The sequence below is a fragment of the Myotis daubentonii genome, chromosome 2, assembly GCF_963259705.1.
Source record: "Myotis daubentonii chromosome 2, mMyoDau2.1, whole genome shotgun sequence".
NCBI lineage: Eukaryota > Metazoa > Chordata > Mammalia > Chiroptera > Vespertilionidae > Myotis > Myotis daubentonii.
In genome coordinates this window covers 205,114,345-205,133,411 of record NC_081841.1, presented here as the reverse complement: position 1 = coordinate 205,133,411, position 19,067 = coordinate 205,114,345, and the positions used below count along the sequence as shown (strand labels likewise).

Here is a 19,067-nt window from a genome sequence, read left to right as displayed (position 1 = left end):
GATCCCCTGTGAGAAGCCCGCAAACAAAAGTCGCACATCACACTTGGAGGGGGTCGCACGGACAGGGCCTGGCTCTCCGGAGCCCCGCACCCAACTCACGCGCCCCGCCAGTTCACCCACTCGGGGCCCCGCACGGCCGTCGGGGCGCCCCGAAGCAGGCGAACCCTGAGGACTGACCATCCCTCCCCTTCAGCCGCCCTCACCCTCCGACCAACCGCGGAGCCGGGGACTGGGGGTCGGCCGCGTCCCCCACAGCCCGTAGCGGCGTAGCCCCTCCCCAGCCCCTCCTCTGGCGGGGGGCTTCGCCGTCCGCGTCCCGTCCCTCCCGGCGACAACCAACTGCCCTGTCCGGGGAGGGCGGAGGCAGGAGGAGGAGCGGGACGGGAGGAGGGAAGAGGGAGGAGGGAGGGGAGGGAGGAAGGCGAGAGAAAGGGCGCTGCTTCGCTCCCGGACTTCCCAGAGCCTGCTTGGAGCGCGCACTCAGCGGCTCTCGGGTCCCCGCGTCCCAGCCGCGGCCCGCTCCTCCTCCTCCTCCTCCTCCCTGGGCGCCCCTTGCCCCCGCCTTTCAGTAGCTGCTAGGCTCGGGCTGCGGCCCCCCCAGCCCCTACTCGGCCACCTCCCCAACTCTCTGGGGTCCCTCCTGGAACGCGCGTCCTCGCCCCATCCTTTCTTCCTTCCTTCCCCCGCGCCCGCCCTCGCTCTCCAGGTCTCCCGCCCGGTCCCGGTGGCCTCGGTCCCCGCTCGGTCAGCCGGCGCCTCGCCCTGCCCGGAGCCTCCCGCGCACTTCCTGAGGCGCCCGCCGCCGCGCCGCTCCCGGGAGCCCGAGCCGCCGCTGCCCGGCACAGCCCGCCGCGCCCGGGGAAGGGAAGAGTGGGCGAGCGCCCCGCGCCCAGCCCCGCGCCCAGCCCTGCCCGGCGAGGGAGCACCGGGAAGATGAACAACGGCGTCAAAGCCGAGAAGGAGAACACCGCGAGCGAGGCCAACCTTCAGGAGGAAGAGGTACGGAGGGGCTCGGGGCGCCGGCCGCGCGCGGGCTTCCTCCCCGGGGCGGGAGCGGCCCCGGACCGTGGCCCCGGGAGGGTGTATCCGCGAAGAGTGTGTTGTTGTGGGTGCGTGCCTCCCATTGCGTAACTTTTCGGACTTTTCGGAGACTTTTCGGAAGCATAATGCTCAGCTTTGTTTCCCCGAGATTTTTAAAAGCGGAATCGAAAACTGACTCCGGAGTGACCTCAGGTCCCGGGGACGCGGAGGGTCAGGACCCAGCCCTGCGTGCGGCGCGGGGAGCGGCGGGGTGTGCGGTTTAAGGAAGAACTCGGGAAAAGTTCGTCTTCAGAGATACCTCCTGCGCCCTGCCCCCTCCCTCTCGGCGCTGAAAGTTCTGGGTGAAATATCTTTCCAGCGGAGGCACTTTGGATTAATAGATAACTCCTGAGCCGCATTCTTCTCTGATGAGTCAAAGACCCCCGAACCTGGGTTGATTAGGTTTTTGTAAATTTAGGGCGACGCGGCGCCGAGGAGTAGCGGGGGGGGGGGGGGGGGCAAAACGTAAAAAGTTACAATTCACCAAGTGCTCATCGAAGCTCTTTTAAATAGGACTTTGACTTCTGATCCTGAATTTCTTGTGGTGGTCCTTAATAACGATGAAAAGGTTGCGGCTGCGCAGCGCTCCTTTGATAGAAAGAAAATTCAGTAAGGGTGGGAGGGGACTCCGGAACACACGTTTCAGAATCGTGTCAATATAGTTGTGGTAGCGTGTGTGATGCTTCTGTTCCTGCGGGTACAGTATCTGGGGTCCAAGAAGCAATCCGTTTCGCCCTACTTGAGTTCTTAAACATTCTAAAAAGAGCTTTAGAGTGCGTGTAGAATGACGCAAGCAAGTATGCATCTAGATAGGACCTATAAAGCATTCTTACAGGTGTTCATCCTAACAGATAAGGTTGACAGAAAGGTAAACTGAAGCTAAACTTGTAAAGCCTTTAGGGTGTTAAGATGACTAGTACTGAGATAGTGTGTGCAATCTAAAATTCTGATAGTGAAGTCAAGCTTTCTGGAGGGTTTAACAAATGCCTATAAGCCACCAGCACATTGTCCACTTGTAAAATGGGGCATATTTAAATGGGGAAGATAGAGAGACCTATAAGAGTATGCAAAATTAGCACCAGATTTGAATCTTAACACAATTGTATGGTAGTGTGACCTAAGTGAATTGCTGCAAGCCAAAACTTGCCTTCTCACTGGAGGAAATTGCCTATTTGATTATAAACTGTTAATTTGGAAAGTGTTGTTTACATTCTTGTGTTTAACTATAAGTGAAGGAATAGTATAGACATTTTTTTTCGAAGAGATGAGGGTTCACATTTCAAGTCCCACTTTTCCTTGAACCTTACTGGTTGCTTTGCTATTTACTTTCCCTACCTTTGAAGTAAAATTTAAGAAACATGAAAAGTATGCCATTTTTTAGAATTGCTACATTTAACTAATTCACCTAACATCACTGTAATACTTGCTTTAGAAACCTTTCTATTTCAATTGGGTTGGCAGTCTGTTTACTTCTAAGGGTGGGACTATATTGTATGAAACCATCTTTCTGTGTGTTCACCCAATTGAGAAAACCGGTAAATGGAAAAAAGTTAAATGAGGCAAACCAAATTTTTTTTTTTTTTTTTTTTGCTTTTGGTGTAGGTAGCAAAAGAGGTTTGTATATTCCCAATCATAACCTACTTAACTTGACAAAGTTAAATAGAGAAAAGTCACATTTTTCTGCTTGACCTTTCTCAGTCTAACGGCTGACAGTACTTGAGGTGTTGTACCTGTGAGGTTGTGTCCAATTAGAATCACAGACGATCACAGTACAGTCACTGCCTTTTCCCTGTCCTGTTGCCTTGACTGTTCCCTTTCAGGTGGGAATGGCATGTGACTCAAGAAGTGTCCGTAGTCTTAGCAAGGTATTGGTTATTTTTAAAATAAGAGGACAGTTAGGAAGATTTCAGAACCCAAGTTGAACAAGAGGTGAAGAGAGAGGGTTTATAATGTTAAAATTTCAGGAAAAGTGAGTAAGTTGGCCTGAATGATCCAGGTAATTTTGCCCTAATTCCCTGGTTTGGGTTTATGTTTTGATTTGGAAAAACTCCTAACCTCTTTTGTCTAACCCTGAAAGCCACAAGTAAAATAAATATGGTTTTTAGTGAGTCTCATTAATGTGCTCAGCATTATACAAAACCACCACCCTGGATCCTTTTCCCGCCCACCCAGCCATCAGCAATTTGTCCTCAAACCATTTAAAAGTCTTAGCTGAGGACTCCAGTAAACAGCACACACAAACAAAATGTATATACACATAATGGCAAGAGTGGAAAAAATGTGTCTTGTTGTAGTTTCTGGTGGTGATTGAATTGATGGGGAAAAGAGCACAATCATCAAGAGAAAATAGTTTATTTCATAGATCATCAGGGTAATTTACTCTCCCTGAGCCACATTATAGAATCCAAGTAATTTTTCCCCCTATTTTTAAAATAAGTTTCTTTTATCTTCCTGGACATTTTATCCCAGCTTCTAAAGCTTACACTGAGGTAACTGATACAACAGCACTTATTTGATTACAACTGTATAGATTGAGCAGTCTAGGATTTACGAGAATTTTCTGCAGCTCTTTAAGTTTGGAAGTTTTTTAGAACTTGGGCAGGACATAGACTTCTGCTTTGGATAATATTTAAGACTTTGAGGAAAAAGTAATTTTAAGATTTGGCTAGCCAACTGTGTAAGAGATAACACATCTGGCTTTCTGACTACTAGTATGCTATACATGCGCATTGCTATGCAAATTGTTCCTATCAAGGAAAACCGGTTGTCAAAATCTTTCTGGGACCTGAGAGTTATAAGGCTTATGTAGAGGGTATTAGATTATTTCTTACATCATTATGCAATTAACAAAATGATTCCTAGAATTTGCCTCTAATTTTGGACTAGGCAGTATTCTCTGAAACACCTTTGGTAGTTTACACTTGATCAGACTTTATTAATATATAACTAATACTTAAACTTATCAGTTGTTTAAAATTTGAGCTCTTTTAAAATCTAGTAGTAGGTAGAAATAATGTCTTTTTGGTCATTGACTTTTCAAAATAGGAATTTCTTTTTGGGAAATAAGCTAAATATATAATTTGGTTTTATTTTTACTTTCATTTTATCTGTGTCATTGGGTACTTTTTAAGCTGATTACAGATTATTTCTTAAAGTGTTTTATTATGTTGAGGTGCTGGTGTTAGAGTAATTTCTCCCTAAATTGCGTTGACTGAATTTTCTTGTACTTAAATCTAAAAAAGCAAAGAACTTGGCAGTGTTGGAATGTTTATCAAAAAGATGTTTGGCAGATGGTGGGCAGAAATCACGTAAAGTCAGTTTTTCAGAAATTAATACAAATCTTTACCTCACATTCCTTCTTTTAAAGTGGTTAGTAATTTTGCCAAAATATCAGGGTCATGAAGAAAATTGTTTCTTGTAATTGGCACAGAGAAAGGGTACCATGTCAATTTGGTGTGGCAACCTTAGGTGTTCATTGAGTGTTAAGGTTCATCTATGTGATGACTTGGGAAAAGTACAGGACGGTTTCACACAATTTAACCAAGCCAGGAGTTTCTGTTACTCCAACTCAGATCTAATACAATAAACTTATACTCAGTCATAGGATAGATTTGGCGACAAGAGTGTTGGATGAAAGTGTGGTGACTTCATAGTAAAATGATGCTGCCAGACCACTGCCAACATGGCACGCACCTTTGTTACTCTCCCAATAACAAAAGTTATTGGTGGTTCTTCCCTGATAAACCCTTTGTTCATGTGCAGGCTTCATTGTTTCCAATGGCACTTGTTTATTGGATAGATGGTTTGGCTAGGACAAAAGGGATCAATGATGGGATGGGGAAGAAAAAAACGTTTTGGGGACTTAAACCAACAGAAATGTATTTCCTCCCAGTTCTGGAGGTCAGAAATCTTAGAAGCCATGTGTCCGCATTGCCACACTCCCTTCTGAAGGCTACCTGGGAGAATCTGATTTTGTCTCTTCCTGCTTCTGACTACATTTTAATTGAGGGGATAATCCTCAATGTTACAACATTCAGTGAGAAGAAAAGATTTTTAATGTCTATACCACATGATGCCAGTTCTTTAAAAAACACATATGTAAAATCAAACACTAATAAAAATGATCAGATAGGTGGATTATAGATCATTTTTATTTACTTTCTGATGTTTTTCTGTGCTTTCTGGATTTTCTACAATGAACGCATGAACAAAAACAACATCTTTTGCTTTGTAGATGTCATTACATTTCTTTGCCGGATCTGTAGGTGTCACGAAACCATTGGGCTGGTTACATTCTGTTTTGTTCGCAAGCGTGGCTGCAGGAATCCGACCTCTTTTGTTCTCCTAGACTTTCTTCATGTTTCTCACTTACTCCTTTATCCTGGCTCATTTTCGTAGTGTTGAGCAGCTCTTTGTTCTAATCTGTTTCCTCAATCCATCCCTACACCCTATTGCAGTGCAGTGTCCTCTGACCCCTCAGCCTCAGCTCCTTCAGCGCTGCTCTTTCCTCCATGCAATAAGATCCTAACTTGACAGAATTGCCTTAACGTACTCTGCGAACCACTGGCTTCACCCACTGTTTCCCTCTTGATTTCGCCTGAATTGCTTTCAAGTTTCAGCCTTCATTTTTGCAGGATCCCATCACCCAATCCCAGAGAGATGCTTTTCCTCAGAATTCCAGTTATCTCTTTAGCTTTCTGTTATCTCCGTTTAGCTCCTGAATCATTACCTTCTCTGTAGGTTTGTTTTTTTTTTAAGATCAATGACATCTTATCACAGTATTCCCAACACTCATCACCTACCCATGGATAGTACCCTAGCCCAGCGAAGTACCACACAAAGTTGCAAGCTGCACACACACACACACACACACACACACACACACTCACACACTCACACACTCACTCACATACTCACATACACACTCCTTTTTGTTTTTTAATATATATTATTGATTTTTTTATAGAGAGGAAGGGAGAGGGATAGAGAGCCAGAAACATCGATGAGAGAGAAACATCGATCAGCTGCCTCCTGCACACTCCCCTCTGGGGATGTGCCCGCAACCCAGGTACATGCCCTTGACCGGAATCGAACCTGGGACCCTTCAGTCCGCAGGCCGAGGCTCTATCCACTGAGCCAAACCGGTTAGGGCTACACACTTCTTTATACATGCACAATTTATACCATAGCCTTATCGGTAGGATTGGTGATGATGACCTTGCATAGGTAAGCTGTTAAAAAGCAGCCACTGTTTATGATTGAGATCCCTTGCCCACAGGGGATTTAGAGGTCATGGATGGATCGGCTGGGAAATTCACTTCCTCCACCTGCCATGAGTAGCCTCCATTTGAATTCACAGGTGAGCATGCCTGGTCCATCCAGCAGCCCCTGCCCGTGTGGGCCGCTCACTCCGAGGTGCATTTGGGTTTTTAGAATTTGTGGGCTGCTCACTCCGAGGTGCATTTGGGTTTTTAGAATTTGTGGACCTCTCTTTGATCTGTGGACATGGGCTTCTCCAAGCCTGGGTGGAAGAGCGCAGGGCTCCCTGAGTTCCCAAACAAGCCTGCCCTGTGTGACAGCCACTTGGGAATGTTTTGTTCAGTTTCACTTGGCACCTTAGTGTCTGCCTGGGGATAGGAGAAAGGGAATGCAGGTGTTCCCCTTGAACAGTGCTTGCTTTGGTCAAAGAGAAAACTTAGGAAGGAATGAGGGGAATGAACCTTAATAATAGCTGCAGCAAAAGTGCCTGCATGGCTCAGGGGGCTGGAGGCCATGCAGGACGGACCGGATATTTAAATTGATGCTGTGTCGGTATCAGAATACCATCCCTGATGGGGATGAGTTTATTTGATGGCTGGGGCTAACTTGGGTATGACTCTTTAATGTGTATTGGAAGACTGTTCTAAACAATCTCAGTGTATTGTGTGTGTTTGGGTGGGGAGTGCTTGGCTGCATATAAAACCCCCCAATACACATCTTTGAGTTTCTCAGAATAAAGTTGCCCAGTTTGTCATGTTTACTGAGCAGAAACAAGAAAATACTAGAATATTTGATCCTATGAAATTTTCAGAACTCTTTTTATCCATTCACCCACGAAATGGTTGTTGTTAACTTTTGAATATTTACTATGTGTCAAGTAATGGCAAGCAGTTGATGTGTATTGACATTGTTTCATCCTCACAAGTTGATCTGGGTACCGCCATGATGATGAACCTCATTTTATAGGGAGCCACTGACAGGCTGAGTAGCGGGGGCCTTGATGTGCAGATTCTGGGGGTGCCAAGGCCTCTGAGAGGTAATCCTCCCAGTTTAGGGGTGATTGCCCTGTGTAAACAGACAGGGGTAATAAAGCACCATGTTACAGCAGAACGCAGTCCACGCTGCTAGGAGGAGAGGCTGAGGGAGCTGTGTCAAGGAGAGCTTTGACAAGAGGTGACAGTTGAGCTATGTCTCAGTCAAGATTCAGTCAGATGAGGAAAGGGTTGAGACAGTGGGAGAAAGATTGGCCTATATATGAAAATACAGGGGCTTTTCAAAAAGGACCCTTTTTGGAAGACAGCAAGCAAGGCCTGGTGGGAGAGGAAGGGAGAGTCTGGGGAGATGATGGAGGAGCTGGCCTTTCGTTCCCGGGAGTCAGACTTTATCTTGTGATGGGATCTGGGCTGCTATGGAGTAGAGACCTGGCATTCTGGAACGTTCCAGTGGGAAAGGGGATGCAGCAGGTTTTGGAGTGGCCACTGAACCAGAGACACGGAGGTGTTCAGGGCCCTCAGCAACTGTCAGATTCACGGAAGAGACCGCGAGCTGCATCTGGGGAGCCTCTTGGGTTTCCCCAGTGGGCGACTAGCTAAATAGTGGCTGTATTTGTAGAAATAGAAAATAGGGAGGCTGAGCGGGGAACAAAAGGAGGCAAGTCGGTGCCGAAGATGTTGGTTTGGAGATGCAGAGGTCTGATTTTGAAAAGCGACTTTCAGAAGAGTTCAAGAACTGGTAACTGAACCGGTGGGCAATGTGAGTGCACGTGCCCAGAAAAACGGAGATGCCAGGACTGTTTTCTAGGCAGCCCGTGTGGGTAGGCAACAAAAGAGAAATACATTTTTACTTAAATCTTTATCTATGCAAAAAAGTGGTTGGGGAGAGGGGGAGAACTTGGGGAAAATTAAAGCCAAAATGTTAAAGCACTCTGTAATGTAGGAATATAAAAATGTATCACATATAGTCTGCCTAATTATCACCTAGTAGTGTTTGGTATACTGAAACCATTTGAAAGCCTGAAGAGGGAGGAGCTTAGAAAAATCTAGGTATCTATAGTATTTCTCATACACTTTTTTTTTTTTTTTGCGTTCATCCACAGTCAGTGGAAATTGTTCTCCTCTAAAATTTTTAGTTAACTCCCAGGCTTTCACACTCCCTCCCTGCCCCCCCCCCCCCACACACACACCCTGTGCCTAGAAGGGAAGGTCAAGCTACCGAAACATTTGTAGGTGGGCTTGGAAAGTACAGGTGGACGGCTTGGAGAGTCTTGAGTGTTTTTTCTAAGAAAAAAAATTTCCCCGTGTTGCTTTGTTCTTTTTTGACTTTATTTGGGGGAGGAGGAGGTGAAATAGCAAAATGAGCCTTTGGCCAGAGACCTACGTCGTCTGTTCTGTGGGTCACATTTTCAGTTTCTGCTCTCGGCTAAGGGTCGGTCTGCTGGTGGAGAAAGAAAAAAGAGGGCCTGGGAATTGAAGACAACAGCCTGCCTGCATTTGTGTTTCTCACAGGTTTTAACTCCACTGTAACCATTATGATGCATCTTATGTAGAATAGTGGAGAAAAAGGAAATAGCAGTAATAAATGCCAATCACACCAGGAAGGTGAGCTCGAAATTCCGGGCTGTAATACAGCGTTGTTCTACAAATGTAAATGCTGAGGGCCATAACGTAGTCGCCTTGCTCTGTCCTCCCAGCCCCTTGGATTGGAGGAAGGTGCGAGAAATCTGGGTGTCTCAAAATTGGGGTGCATCTCACCAACTCTGGAAAACAAGTGGGAGGCCAGTTTCTACTCTGAATTAACCTTTATTTCTCATGAATTGATTTTTAAATGACGTTCCTTGGCTCTTCCTGAATTATGTCACCAGGTAGGTATGCTGGCAGGTGGCCAATATTATTCTAAGAGAAATCTCAAAGATTAAAAAACAATGTTTTTCCCGGAATCCCCAGGATCCAGTTTTGTGAAAATCCCTCCTATGCCCACCTAGAGGATGGATGGTCGGGGCCTCAAGAGAGAAGGTCCCACATAGAAAGTGCTATCTTATTACAGAAGTACCAGAATTTCCTTTGTGCTCGCAGGGGAAGTGCTGCAACAGTGTAATTACTTTCCCCAGCATGTGTGATTTACAGGACTTAAAATGTGTGAGTTTCCAAAGAGGCATCTGTTTTTCAATACAGTGTCCCTCTAAGCCGGCAGGAAGTGTTTTGGGGTTGGGGGGAGGGACGGACGGACACACACACACACTCTCTCTCTCTCTCTCTCTCTCTCTCTCTCTCTCTCTCTCTCTCTCTCTCTCTCTCTCTCTCTCTCTCTCTCTCTCTCTCTCTCTCTCTCTCTCTCTCTCTCTCTCTCTCTCTCTCTCTGTGCCGTCCTGTGCCTGCCCAGGGATGCTGGGTGACAGAGGACTGAAAACATTGTTAATTGCTTCTCCCCAGGGCCTTGCTAATCAGTAGAAAGAACACAGAGCCGCCTGAGTCCCCTCTAGGGCAAATCGTTGTGTTCCGATTCTGCCTTCTCCCCTCTCTACTTTTCGAAACCCAAGTCCTCCTTTTCCAGGATCTTGAAACATTTTCCCATTAAGGAGCAAAAGATTTGTTAGAGCCAACTAACGCCGAGACCATTTTTGTTGCTCAGATTTCCTTTTCAGTCCCATTTAATGTGTAAGAAAGTTGATGGAAGGGAGAGTTGAAGATCAGGTACATATCCAAATACAATCAGACTTGTAAAAGCATTTGTGGATTTTTTTTTTTTTTACACATTCATTCATGAGGCATTTACTGAAGAGTGTCTACTCTGTTTTAAACATTGCACTTTAACAAACCGCATGAAGTGTTACCATCCCATGTTTAGGGATAAGAAAACTGAGGCTCTGAGATATTAAGTCACTTGTCTAAGGTCTTACAGCTGGTGGGTAGAAGCTTAGAATTTCTCCAGTGGTGCATGTGACCGGGCCCTGCTGGTCTCTGACCTCATCTCCCTGGAATCACAGGCTCCTTCATTACGCTTCGGCTGCTTGGGCCTTGTTTAGGTCCCTCCAACTTGCCAAACTTGTTTCTGCCTCCGGGCCTTTGTGCTGGCTGTTCCACCCTACACCCAGATGTTTACAGGGCGGCCTCTTCCTTGTCATTCATTCGCATCTCAGTTCAGATGTCACCCAGAGAGACCTTTGACCTCCAAATTTAAAGTGGCTCCACTTTCCAAACCACTATTACATCCCTCTTTCATGTTCCGGATAGTACTTCTTAGTCACTGACATTACCTGTGTACTTATTTGTCTTGCACTCCTGGAATGTGACTCCATGGCCCTTTAACCCCCAGTACCTGAAACTGCTCGATAATTATTTTTTTAAAATAACTAGAATACAAACCAACCTGCCAAACTCAGGCCTGTACAATACACCACAGCATCATAAACCTTTTCCAGCAGTTTTTAGATTAAATTTTAATTAATGCCACCTTCAAGGTGATCATTTCTGGATCCCCATCTCCACTTAATTACATCAGAAAGTATAATTATCACAGCTTTTAGGCCAGAAATTTGGGAGGGTAAGTAATAGATCCCTTGTGGAAGAAGGAAGCCGCGTAAGGGTTATGCACAGTTTTTCACACATCAAGGGATCTTCTTTCCCTTCGCCCAGTTAGGATGGAGCCCTAGTACACAATTTCACGGAGCCAGGAGTGCACTGTGGGCCTGGAATGGGGTGATGAGTAAAAGTAGGCAAGGTGACTTTGATTCCTGTTTTGCAGATGTGACTGCTGGGTTTAATGTTAGTAACCCAGGTGGAATTGATTTGGAGACAGACCTAGCACTCTCTGTCCTATGATTTAGTCTAGCCTCAAGCTCAGCGTGTTTTCTCTCCCTCTGTTTGCCTACACAGTAAAAAGGCACGTAGCTCAGGATAATGTAGGCTGTAGCTGGACAAATCCAGCCCCCAAGCACCTGTATGGGTAGCCAGGAGGGAGTGTCGAATCTGGGTTTTGTGAACTTTATGGAGGCACCTCACAGCCACAGTTCACACTCACTGGGCCGGCCCACAGACTCAGGAGCCGCTGGTATTCGTTGTTGTAAAGCAGAACGGATGACATTTCAGGATGAAAGAAATGTAAGTCTCTATCCCTTTGGTCATCGGACTGCCTGTTAGTGGAGCACATGAATGCCCTCATGGAAACGCAGGCCATTGGATGAGCCTCATCTGTGCCATTCATGTGACCTTGAGCGAACTTTTTAAGCCTCACGGTCATCCATTGTCTGAGAGTGTTAGAACCAATGGTGCATAAATCCTTACATTAGTCCGTTCTTGACCATCAGTACTCTTCATCCGTTTTTTAAATTTTTTTCTTATGATTCTCCTTTTCTCAGGGACTCAGGACAAGTCATTTCAGCTGTTTTATCTTTGACAAGGCAGTGAAGCCTCTGTTTCCTGAACTAAAATGTAGGGATTGGACAGACAAGGCCTGCTGTGCGTGAAAAGAACTGTAACTTCACTCCCATTGCCCACTTATTCCACTTTCCGTTCCCCGAGGTGATTCTGAGCGCGGCCGGCCAGCACCCACCTGGGCTGGAGGGATAGGCTGTTTGGAGGAGAATGGTGTGAAGGCTGAACTTTGTTGTTGTTTTTTACTAAGTCAGTGCCTCTCCTTGAGAAATGGGTAGGAGTTTCTGGGTGTGTACTAACGGCCGGAAATGACCGTCGCTAAACAAAGGGATTCTTTAAGTCCCATCCTGCATCGTTGTGTTTTGAGGAGGATTATGCAGAGAACCAGAGCTTGGAGATTAATCTCTGCTTTAGCCATTCTGATGGGGGAGGAGACGGAGAAGATTCCTTCCCTGCCTCTTCTCCCAAGGGCCCAAGTGCCGGGTGGTACCAACCGTGAGCACCAGGGAAGTTCTCCAGGAGGTGTTAGCCCCAAGAAGGCAAGAAGGAGCCAGGTTGGGCAGAATTATACCCACTGTGACATTTAGCTTTAACCTTGGCTTTCAGCCTTTGCTTGAAAAACCCATCGCCAGCAAAATGCAGAAATATGGAATGGAGGACGGAGATGATTTTGTAGTATCTGTTTCTCCATAAGTAAAAAATGGGGCGTTGTGATTTGCTAATAAATACCCTATAAATAAGTCAAAGATTTGAAAAACTGTGTTAACTACTGTCTTTATCTTTCTAAATCTCAACAGACAACCTGGATAGTAGGAGTGATTTCTGCCTCCTCCTTCTCTCCTAACTATGGGGGAGGGGGAGTTTAATCATGTGGGATAGCTGGCCCAGATGAACTATGAACTTCCAGGCTTCACCCCAACTTAGGGATAACGTCCTTCCTGTCTTCACTTGGAAGTGACTGGTCTCTATATCCGTCTTTGTACAGCAGGATCCTGAGTTTATATTGCTAGGGAAGTAGTTGTTTTATCAAAATTACTTTGCCTTTACAAATTCTTGCTGACTTGCCCCAAAGAACTACTCTTCTGGGCACACCCTACCTCCGCCCCCCCCCACCCCCCCACCTCCCACCTCCCGCCCCCCTTCCAGGAATATAAATCTTCCCACTAATAATTAGAAATACACATTTTGTTGAAAACGGTTTTGTGGTTTACCTACGTTTTCAGAACACTTGAAAAGACAGACATCTTCTCAAAGAAAACAGATGACTGATTACACCGCTATTTTTAGGCTTTACATTGTAACTACAATTTTAGAAAGGCCTGCTGATGTATCTGGTGGATACTGTGTGTTGGGGGTAAAGAAGTCGGTTTGCTTACTTCGCAGCACCAGCTACTGAACAGAGGAAGATTAAAGCTGATGCCCAGATCCCAGCATGTGCATCAAATGTCCTGGAAGGCTGTACTTTAAATATGCCTTATTGTTTAAAAGAGATGTGATCACTGATAATTTCAAGGTGTCCAGAGAAAAATTATTCTCACTGAAAATTCCAGTGTCTGACGTGTTGGTAGATTTTCTCATTTTCATGCCACATAAATTTTTGAGAAAGGTTACTGTTGTCGTGTTATTAATTTACAGATATTGAAATAGACATTGATTTAGATTTGTTTGGAGGCTTATAGACAGTGTACATTTGGCATATGTTTTTCATTTAGGGTATTAGTTGTTTCCCAGTTATTATCTATGTAACACCACTTGCATTTTTATAAAGAAAATAAGATACGAGTGATAAGCTCAACATTAAGCTGCTTAGAACTGTGCAAAACATGGCACTAAAATGCTTTGCATTGATGACCATTTCTGCCTCAGCCTTCCAAACATTCCCAATTGTCATGTTTTCTGTAGGTTCGCTTGTGGTTTTGATGGGTTTAGGGATGGAGTGTGTCGGGTTTTATTGGGTGGAAGAGCAGCTTTTGCCTGTAGCTCTCTTCACATTCGTGCAACTACTGGTAAACCTTGAGTCCCAGTGAAAATGTCGTGATCAGAAATGTTTGTCCCTTCTCTCCGTGTTCTTGGATCAAAGGGAAGCATCTTGCCCTTTGCAAGACCCGCATCTGTTGCCATTTGGTCATAGTGCACCCAACCTACTGACTGCCCTATCTTCAAAACAAAAAACAAGGCAGTGGGGAGGGAGCAAAGCCTCAAAAGTGCTTGTGGGCTTGGCCCATTATGAGTTTCTGGTTTTGGCAAATATCCTCGGAGAAGTTTTAACCATTAACTGTCTCTTCCTCTCCCTTTCAAAATACCCCAAAGGCCTTTCATCCACTTAAAAATGGCTCTTCTTTCCATTGTTGTAAATCATGGGTCATGATTACACAGAGAAATCCTCCTGGTGTGAGCTCATCCTCAAGTTAACTACAAAGGGCCGTTTTTTCCTTATTCACTGAGGAGGTCAGTCCAGGCGTAACTTGGGTGCTGCTCGGTGCAGGAGACCCAGACATAGAAATCCAGCTGTTTTTTTTTTTTTAAAATATATTTTATTGATTTTTTACAGAGAGGAAGGGAGAGAGATAGAGAGTTAGAAACATCGATGAGAGAGAAACATCGATCAGCTGCCTCCTGCACATCTCCTACTGGGGATATGCCGGCAACCCAGGTACATGCCCTTGACCAGAATCGAACCTGGGACCTTTCAGTCCGCAAGCCGACTCTCTATCCACTGAGCCAAACTGGTTTCGGCAAATCCAGCTGTTTGATCTGGTTCCCCCCACTCACTCCAGTGCTCTCCGAAGTCCCTCCACAAACCTAATGAGCCTTATGTTTTCCAAACTGAATGTGCAGTCATGTTGCGTGGGAAGCCTGCCCCAAATGCCTCACCTTCCCCCTACCCCGAATGGATGAATTTGCAGTCGAATGAATTAGGAAACTTCATACAGAGATGGGATAGAGAACTGTTGTGAGGTCCTGAGGTGGTTTCCCTTTACCTGGCGCTCTGGGATAGTCACACGTGTTTGCTGGTGGTTGTCACTGGGCATTGCCCGCTCCTGTAGCGGGGGCTGCAGCATAGACTCTGCGTGCAGCAGAGATGAGCTCTTGGGAGATTTTTGCATATTTTATATCCTGTTTTGCACTTAATTCTGTGGGTCATTTCTCCCAGAGTTTCTCAGAGGAAGGGTAGTAATGTATTCTATTTTAGAGATTAAAAGAAAATAATAAACCCATTGGATTTTTAATTTATTTGTTTTTTAGGATTGAGACTACCAATTCCCAAGCCATCTGTTTACCTAATTGGATCACATCGTGCCCAAGTTTCTTTTCACTTGTGTTTTTTTTTGTTTTGTTTTCCAAAACAAAATCTTTTTTTTTCCCCTTTTTGGCAAATAAGTCCACCTATATTAATTATCCTCCCCCTCGTCCCCTCTCCCCCCAGAAAATAGAGGTAAACAAAAAATATACAATCGGCGATGCCTTTCTTCTCAGCTAGAGTTAGCACTGGTGTGTATCTAATTTTTAAAGTCCTTTTCTCTGTGTACACACACACACACACACCCCTCTGTTTTAACAAAGACAAGCTCGTCCTAGGATGTTTACATTTGACTTTTTTTTCGGTTGACCGTGTTATGAACATCTTTGGGTGACAGTGGAGATTACTGGTTGTGTAGCTTGTTTTCAGCTTTGTGATATAAACAGTGCCTGTACATCCTTCTGGCTAAATCCGTGTGTGCACCGTAGTGATTTCCTCAGCTTAAACTTTTAGAAGTGGAATTTCTGGGTCAAAGGGCGTACATTCTTTCTTAAGGCAGAAGCTGTTTATTGCCACATCTTCTGTAGAGGCGCCGTACTAACTTAACTCCCACCAGCAGTTTCAGCAGGCCCGTTTTCCTAGATCCCCTGACACTGCAGTTTGAAAAATATTTCAAGGGTTGCTCTTCGCTGTGGGGTTGTTCCCATTTGTATGCTATCTGTGGCTCAGCATTACTATCCCAGTCTGATCTGGGCAACATCTGGATCTTACAGGCTGACTTTTTAAAAGTCCCATTTGAAGACATTGACCAGTTGTTTCAGGTACTGCTTGCTGTAGGTACCAGATGTTTAGCGGCTCATTTCTGGAGCTGTCATTCCTGAGTTTATGGAACATGAAAGTGCTGATTTTGTGATCTTGTACATTAAGTCCTTGATAGATATTGCTGGCTATAAATGTTACGACTGGCGATGACCAGTACCTTGGGTGTTCTGTGTGCGTGTACAACATGTCATCGCAGGCAGTTCCAGCGTTTGTCAGGGGAGATAACAGCACGAACTGTATTGTCAGATTCAGTCCCATTTCACAGATGTTACATTGTGGGAACGTGTCAGAACTGCTGGGTATGTCCTTGCCTCTCCACTTTTCTGGTCACTGGTTGGTTTGCTCTTGAGATGAGGGTAGAGACACTCTTAGACACGTGGGTCAGTTTGACCTAAGTTTTGGTGGACAGCTAGCCAGTTACATCCCTGGAAGGAACTTTTATGGATACGGTTTAAACAAAAGGTGTGGACCCTGCAGTGCAATACCAGTGAAAATGTTCCTTCTCCTCCCCAGTAAATGGAGGAAGAGGGCTGGAGCTCCAGTCTAGGAGCTGCCAAAAGTATTCTTGCGTCTGAACAGCAGACCATTGGGGCGTTCTCATCCTCCCCCAAGGGGCGTTTTCACTGTGGATGCCCACAACATACCAAGAGCCAAAGACTGTCTGAGGAGTGGAGCTAAGGTCTCCCCATGTGGGCAGGGCAATCACCATTAACCCCAGCCCTCAAGGCCTCCTTAATTGTTAACAGAACATTCCTGCAGAGCACACACCCTCCACAAAGCCTACACACATGTTCTGAGAGTGTGACTCTAGGAAGTGAGCAGATGTAATAGAAAACTCAGTCTTGACTCATCCTGACTGTTGCATATGAGTGGAATTTGCATCTCATTTAGTGTTTAACAAGGTAAATTTCCACTGAGGTCGTGAAATAATATGGGATTTATATGCACACTAGTGGTCTGGTGCACAAATTTGTGCAAATTGAAAGGAAATTAATTAGAAGAAATATTTTAATACCACTATTCACCCTTTATAATAGAAGTGTCAACGAAATTCACAATTGACAATGACAGATCAAAAAACACGTGTGCGATTGGCACCAGCAAGAGCTTTATGTGTATCGCGCATGCATTAGTCAACTTAGCCTTTTATATATATAGAATAAACTTGCTTAATTAGACTTGCCTTTTGATTTAGCTAAACTTTTTCCAGCCCAGTGCAGCACCCCAACTTCTCTTTCAGGTAATTTTTAGCAACACAGCAGTAAATATCAACACAAAGCAGATTATTACTATAGATGGATCACTCAGGGAGAACAAAGGTGAAATATTTAACTGTAATATTTGACTATATTCTGCGCAGTGAGAAAACCTTAAGTCATTTTCAAGGTCCACCATTTCTTACTTTTCAGTCGGGTCAAGTTCCTAAGCTTTCTAAATGTCCGTTTTCTGGCTAATGAAAAGAAAATAGGATTCCACTGAGTCTCCTACCCAGGACTTATGAGAGGATCAAATGAGATGAGGCACAGGAAAATGCTTCACAGACATTTGGTTAAAGTGTAAAATGTTTCCATCTGGCTATGAAGCAAATTGTGTTTCTGTGCTGAAGAAACTCTAAGGAGGCTAGTCTCTAGGGAGAGGAAGCTGGGCGTTGCTACATGACATCACTACCCGGTGCCCACAGCCACCGTTTCTGGGCTGGGCTGGGCTGTGAGCCACATTTTGTTCCATGGGGTCTCAGCAGCATCGGCTGCGATTTGGTGGGGTGTTGCTCCAGGGCGGTGGCGGGGCCTGTGTTCCTGTGGGCGCCAGGTCTGCGGTGCTGTTTCTCTGTAAATGGCCAGTGCACGTCACGGCAGCTCCTGCGATGAGCGTCTGCCCCCTGATGATCAGTGCGCGTCATAGCTACTGGTCGGACAGTCGGACACTTAACATATGAGCCTTTTATATATATAGATAGCTCTTTTCTCAAAGGAACTGGAAGCTCTTTTGCAAATAAAATGAAAACATGCCTTCTTTTCTTTAGTCTTAGATTCCAGTTGAGAGATGGCCAAGGAGTGGGTGAAGAGAACATTGATTAGTGGGGACGAGGTAGATGCCCCTGGCGTACAGTCATTGGTCCTTATTGAAGGTGAGCTGTGAGCCAGCTGTTGTCTTGGCCATTCAGCGGGGATGTGGAAGTGTGTACAGAGAAACAGTTTTCCTGCCTACTTGGAAGGACCCAGTCAACACAGAAAACAGTGGGGAAGCGATCTGAGTTCCTGTGTAAATGGACAGTGTTGTGTACGATAGACAGGGCTTCGACATCCACAGAGGGAGATCGTTGTGGATGAGAGTGAACAGGCTCTTTGGAAGAAAGAGATGGGCCTTCACGGGTAAGGTTTAAATCCTTGTAGGCTGAAAGAATGGGCACTGTGGTAGGAGCCTGTCACCGTCATGAAGGTTTAGAGCTAGGAATGGTTGTGGCATATTTGCATGTCAGGGAGAGCCTTATTTGGCTGTTAATTTTTAATGAATGACAATGGTAAAGGTTTGAGGATATTTTAAAGAATTTTATTAGTCAGTTGTCATTGGTGATAGTTGTACAACCTGCAGAACTCAATGTCAACATGTTAAGCCTTTTGCCTGTTTTGTTTTTTTTGTCTTTTTTTAAAGATAGGCTTGCAAGCACAAGCTGTTTGGATTAGCATGCCGGGGTCAAGAAAGCATTTCCCTCTTTGACTATTTCCCCTTCACTTCCTTGACAAAGCCATGACTGCATTTGTTTCTTCGTGTCTTCATTCTGCCTATTCAGAATAGCATGGCTGTTATCAGTCATGGTGACTCTTAGCCTTAGAAACGAAATATATAATTCCTAGGTGATAGAGTCATCTCACGGATATTAAGTTCCTACTGTATTTAGGCTCTGGCGATACAATGGGCAGCAAGGAGACATTGTCCTTGACCTTCCTGGAACTTACAGTGCAGTAAGGAAGTGTATAATAAATAAAAGCACAGGCAACTATAGACGTACAAACTGATAAGTGCTCTGAAGGAAGGGCATAGTCGGTGTGAGACTGTAATTGATGGGCTTAAAAGGGGACCTTGTTTACTCTGTTCCAGTCACTGTTCACATCAGTTTATGTATGTTAACTCCTTTCGTCCTCATTATACTATCACACTAAGTGCTGACCCATTATTCCTAATGTACAGGTGAGGAACTCCGGCTCAGAGAGTTGAATAACTTGCTCTAGGCCACAGCTAATAAACGGCAAACCCTGGATTTGAACCTGAGCAGTTAGTTCAAAATCTGACGTCTT

At 45.1% G+C, this 19,067-nt stretch overlaps 1 protein-coding gene across 8 annotated transcripts in view; it reads left to right on the top strand.

Annotated features, from left to right (window-relative positions):
* Positions 1-503: 503 nt before the first annotated feature.
* The window catches only part of RBPMS (RNA binding protein, mRNA processing factor), a 175,163-nt gene continuing 156,599 nt past the window's right edge, over positions 504-19,067 (top strand). For 4 of the 8 annotated variants that reach the window (XR_009451401.1, XR_009451398.1, XR_009451399.1 and 1 more), the window contains exon 1: positions 504-999. Coding sequence is in view for 5 of the 8 variants with exons in the window: in XM_059685498.1 (XP_059541481.1) it covers positions 934-999 (66 nt within the window). In the remaining 3 variants the exon portion in view is untranslated. Of the gene's footprint in view, positions 1,000-10,168; positions 11,436-19,067 lie in introns of those variants that run through there. The other 4 variants (XM_059685495.1, XM_059685494.1, XM_059685496.1 and 1 more) reach the window with 3 other exon arrangements.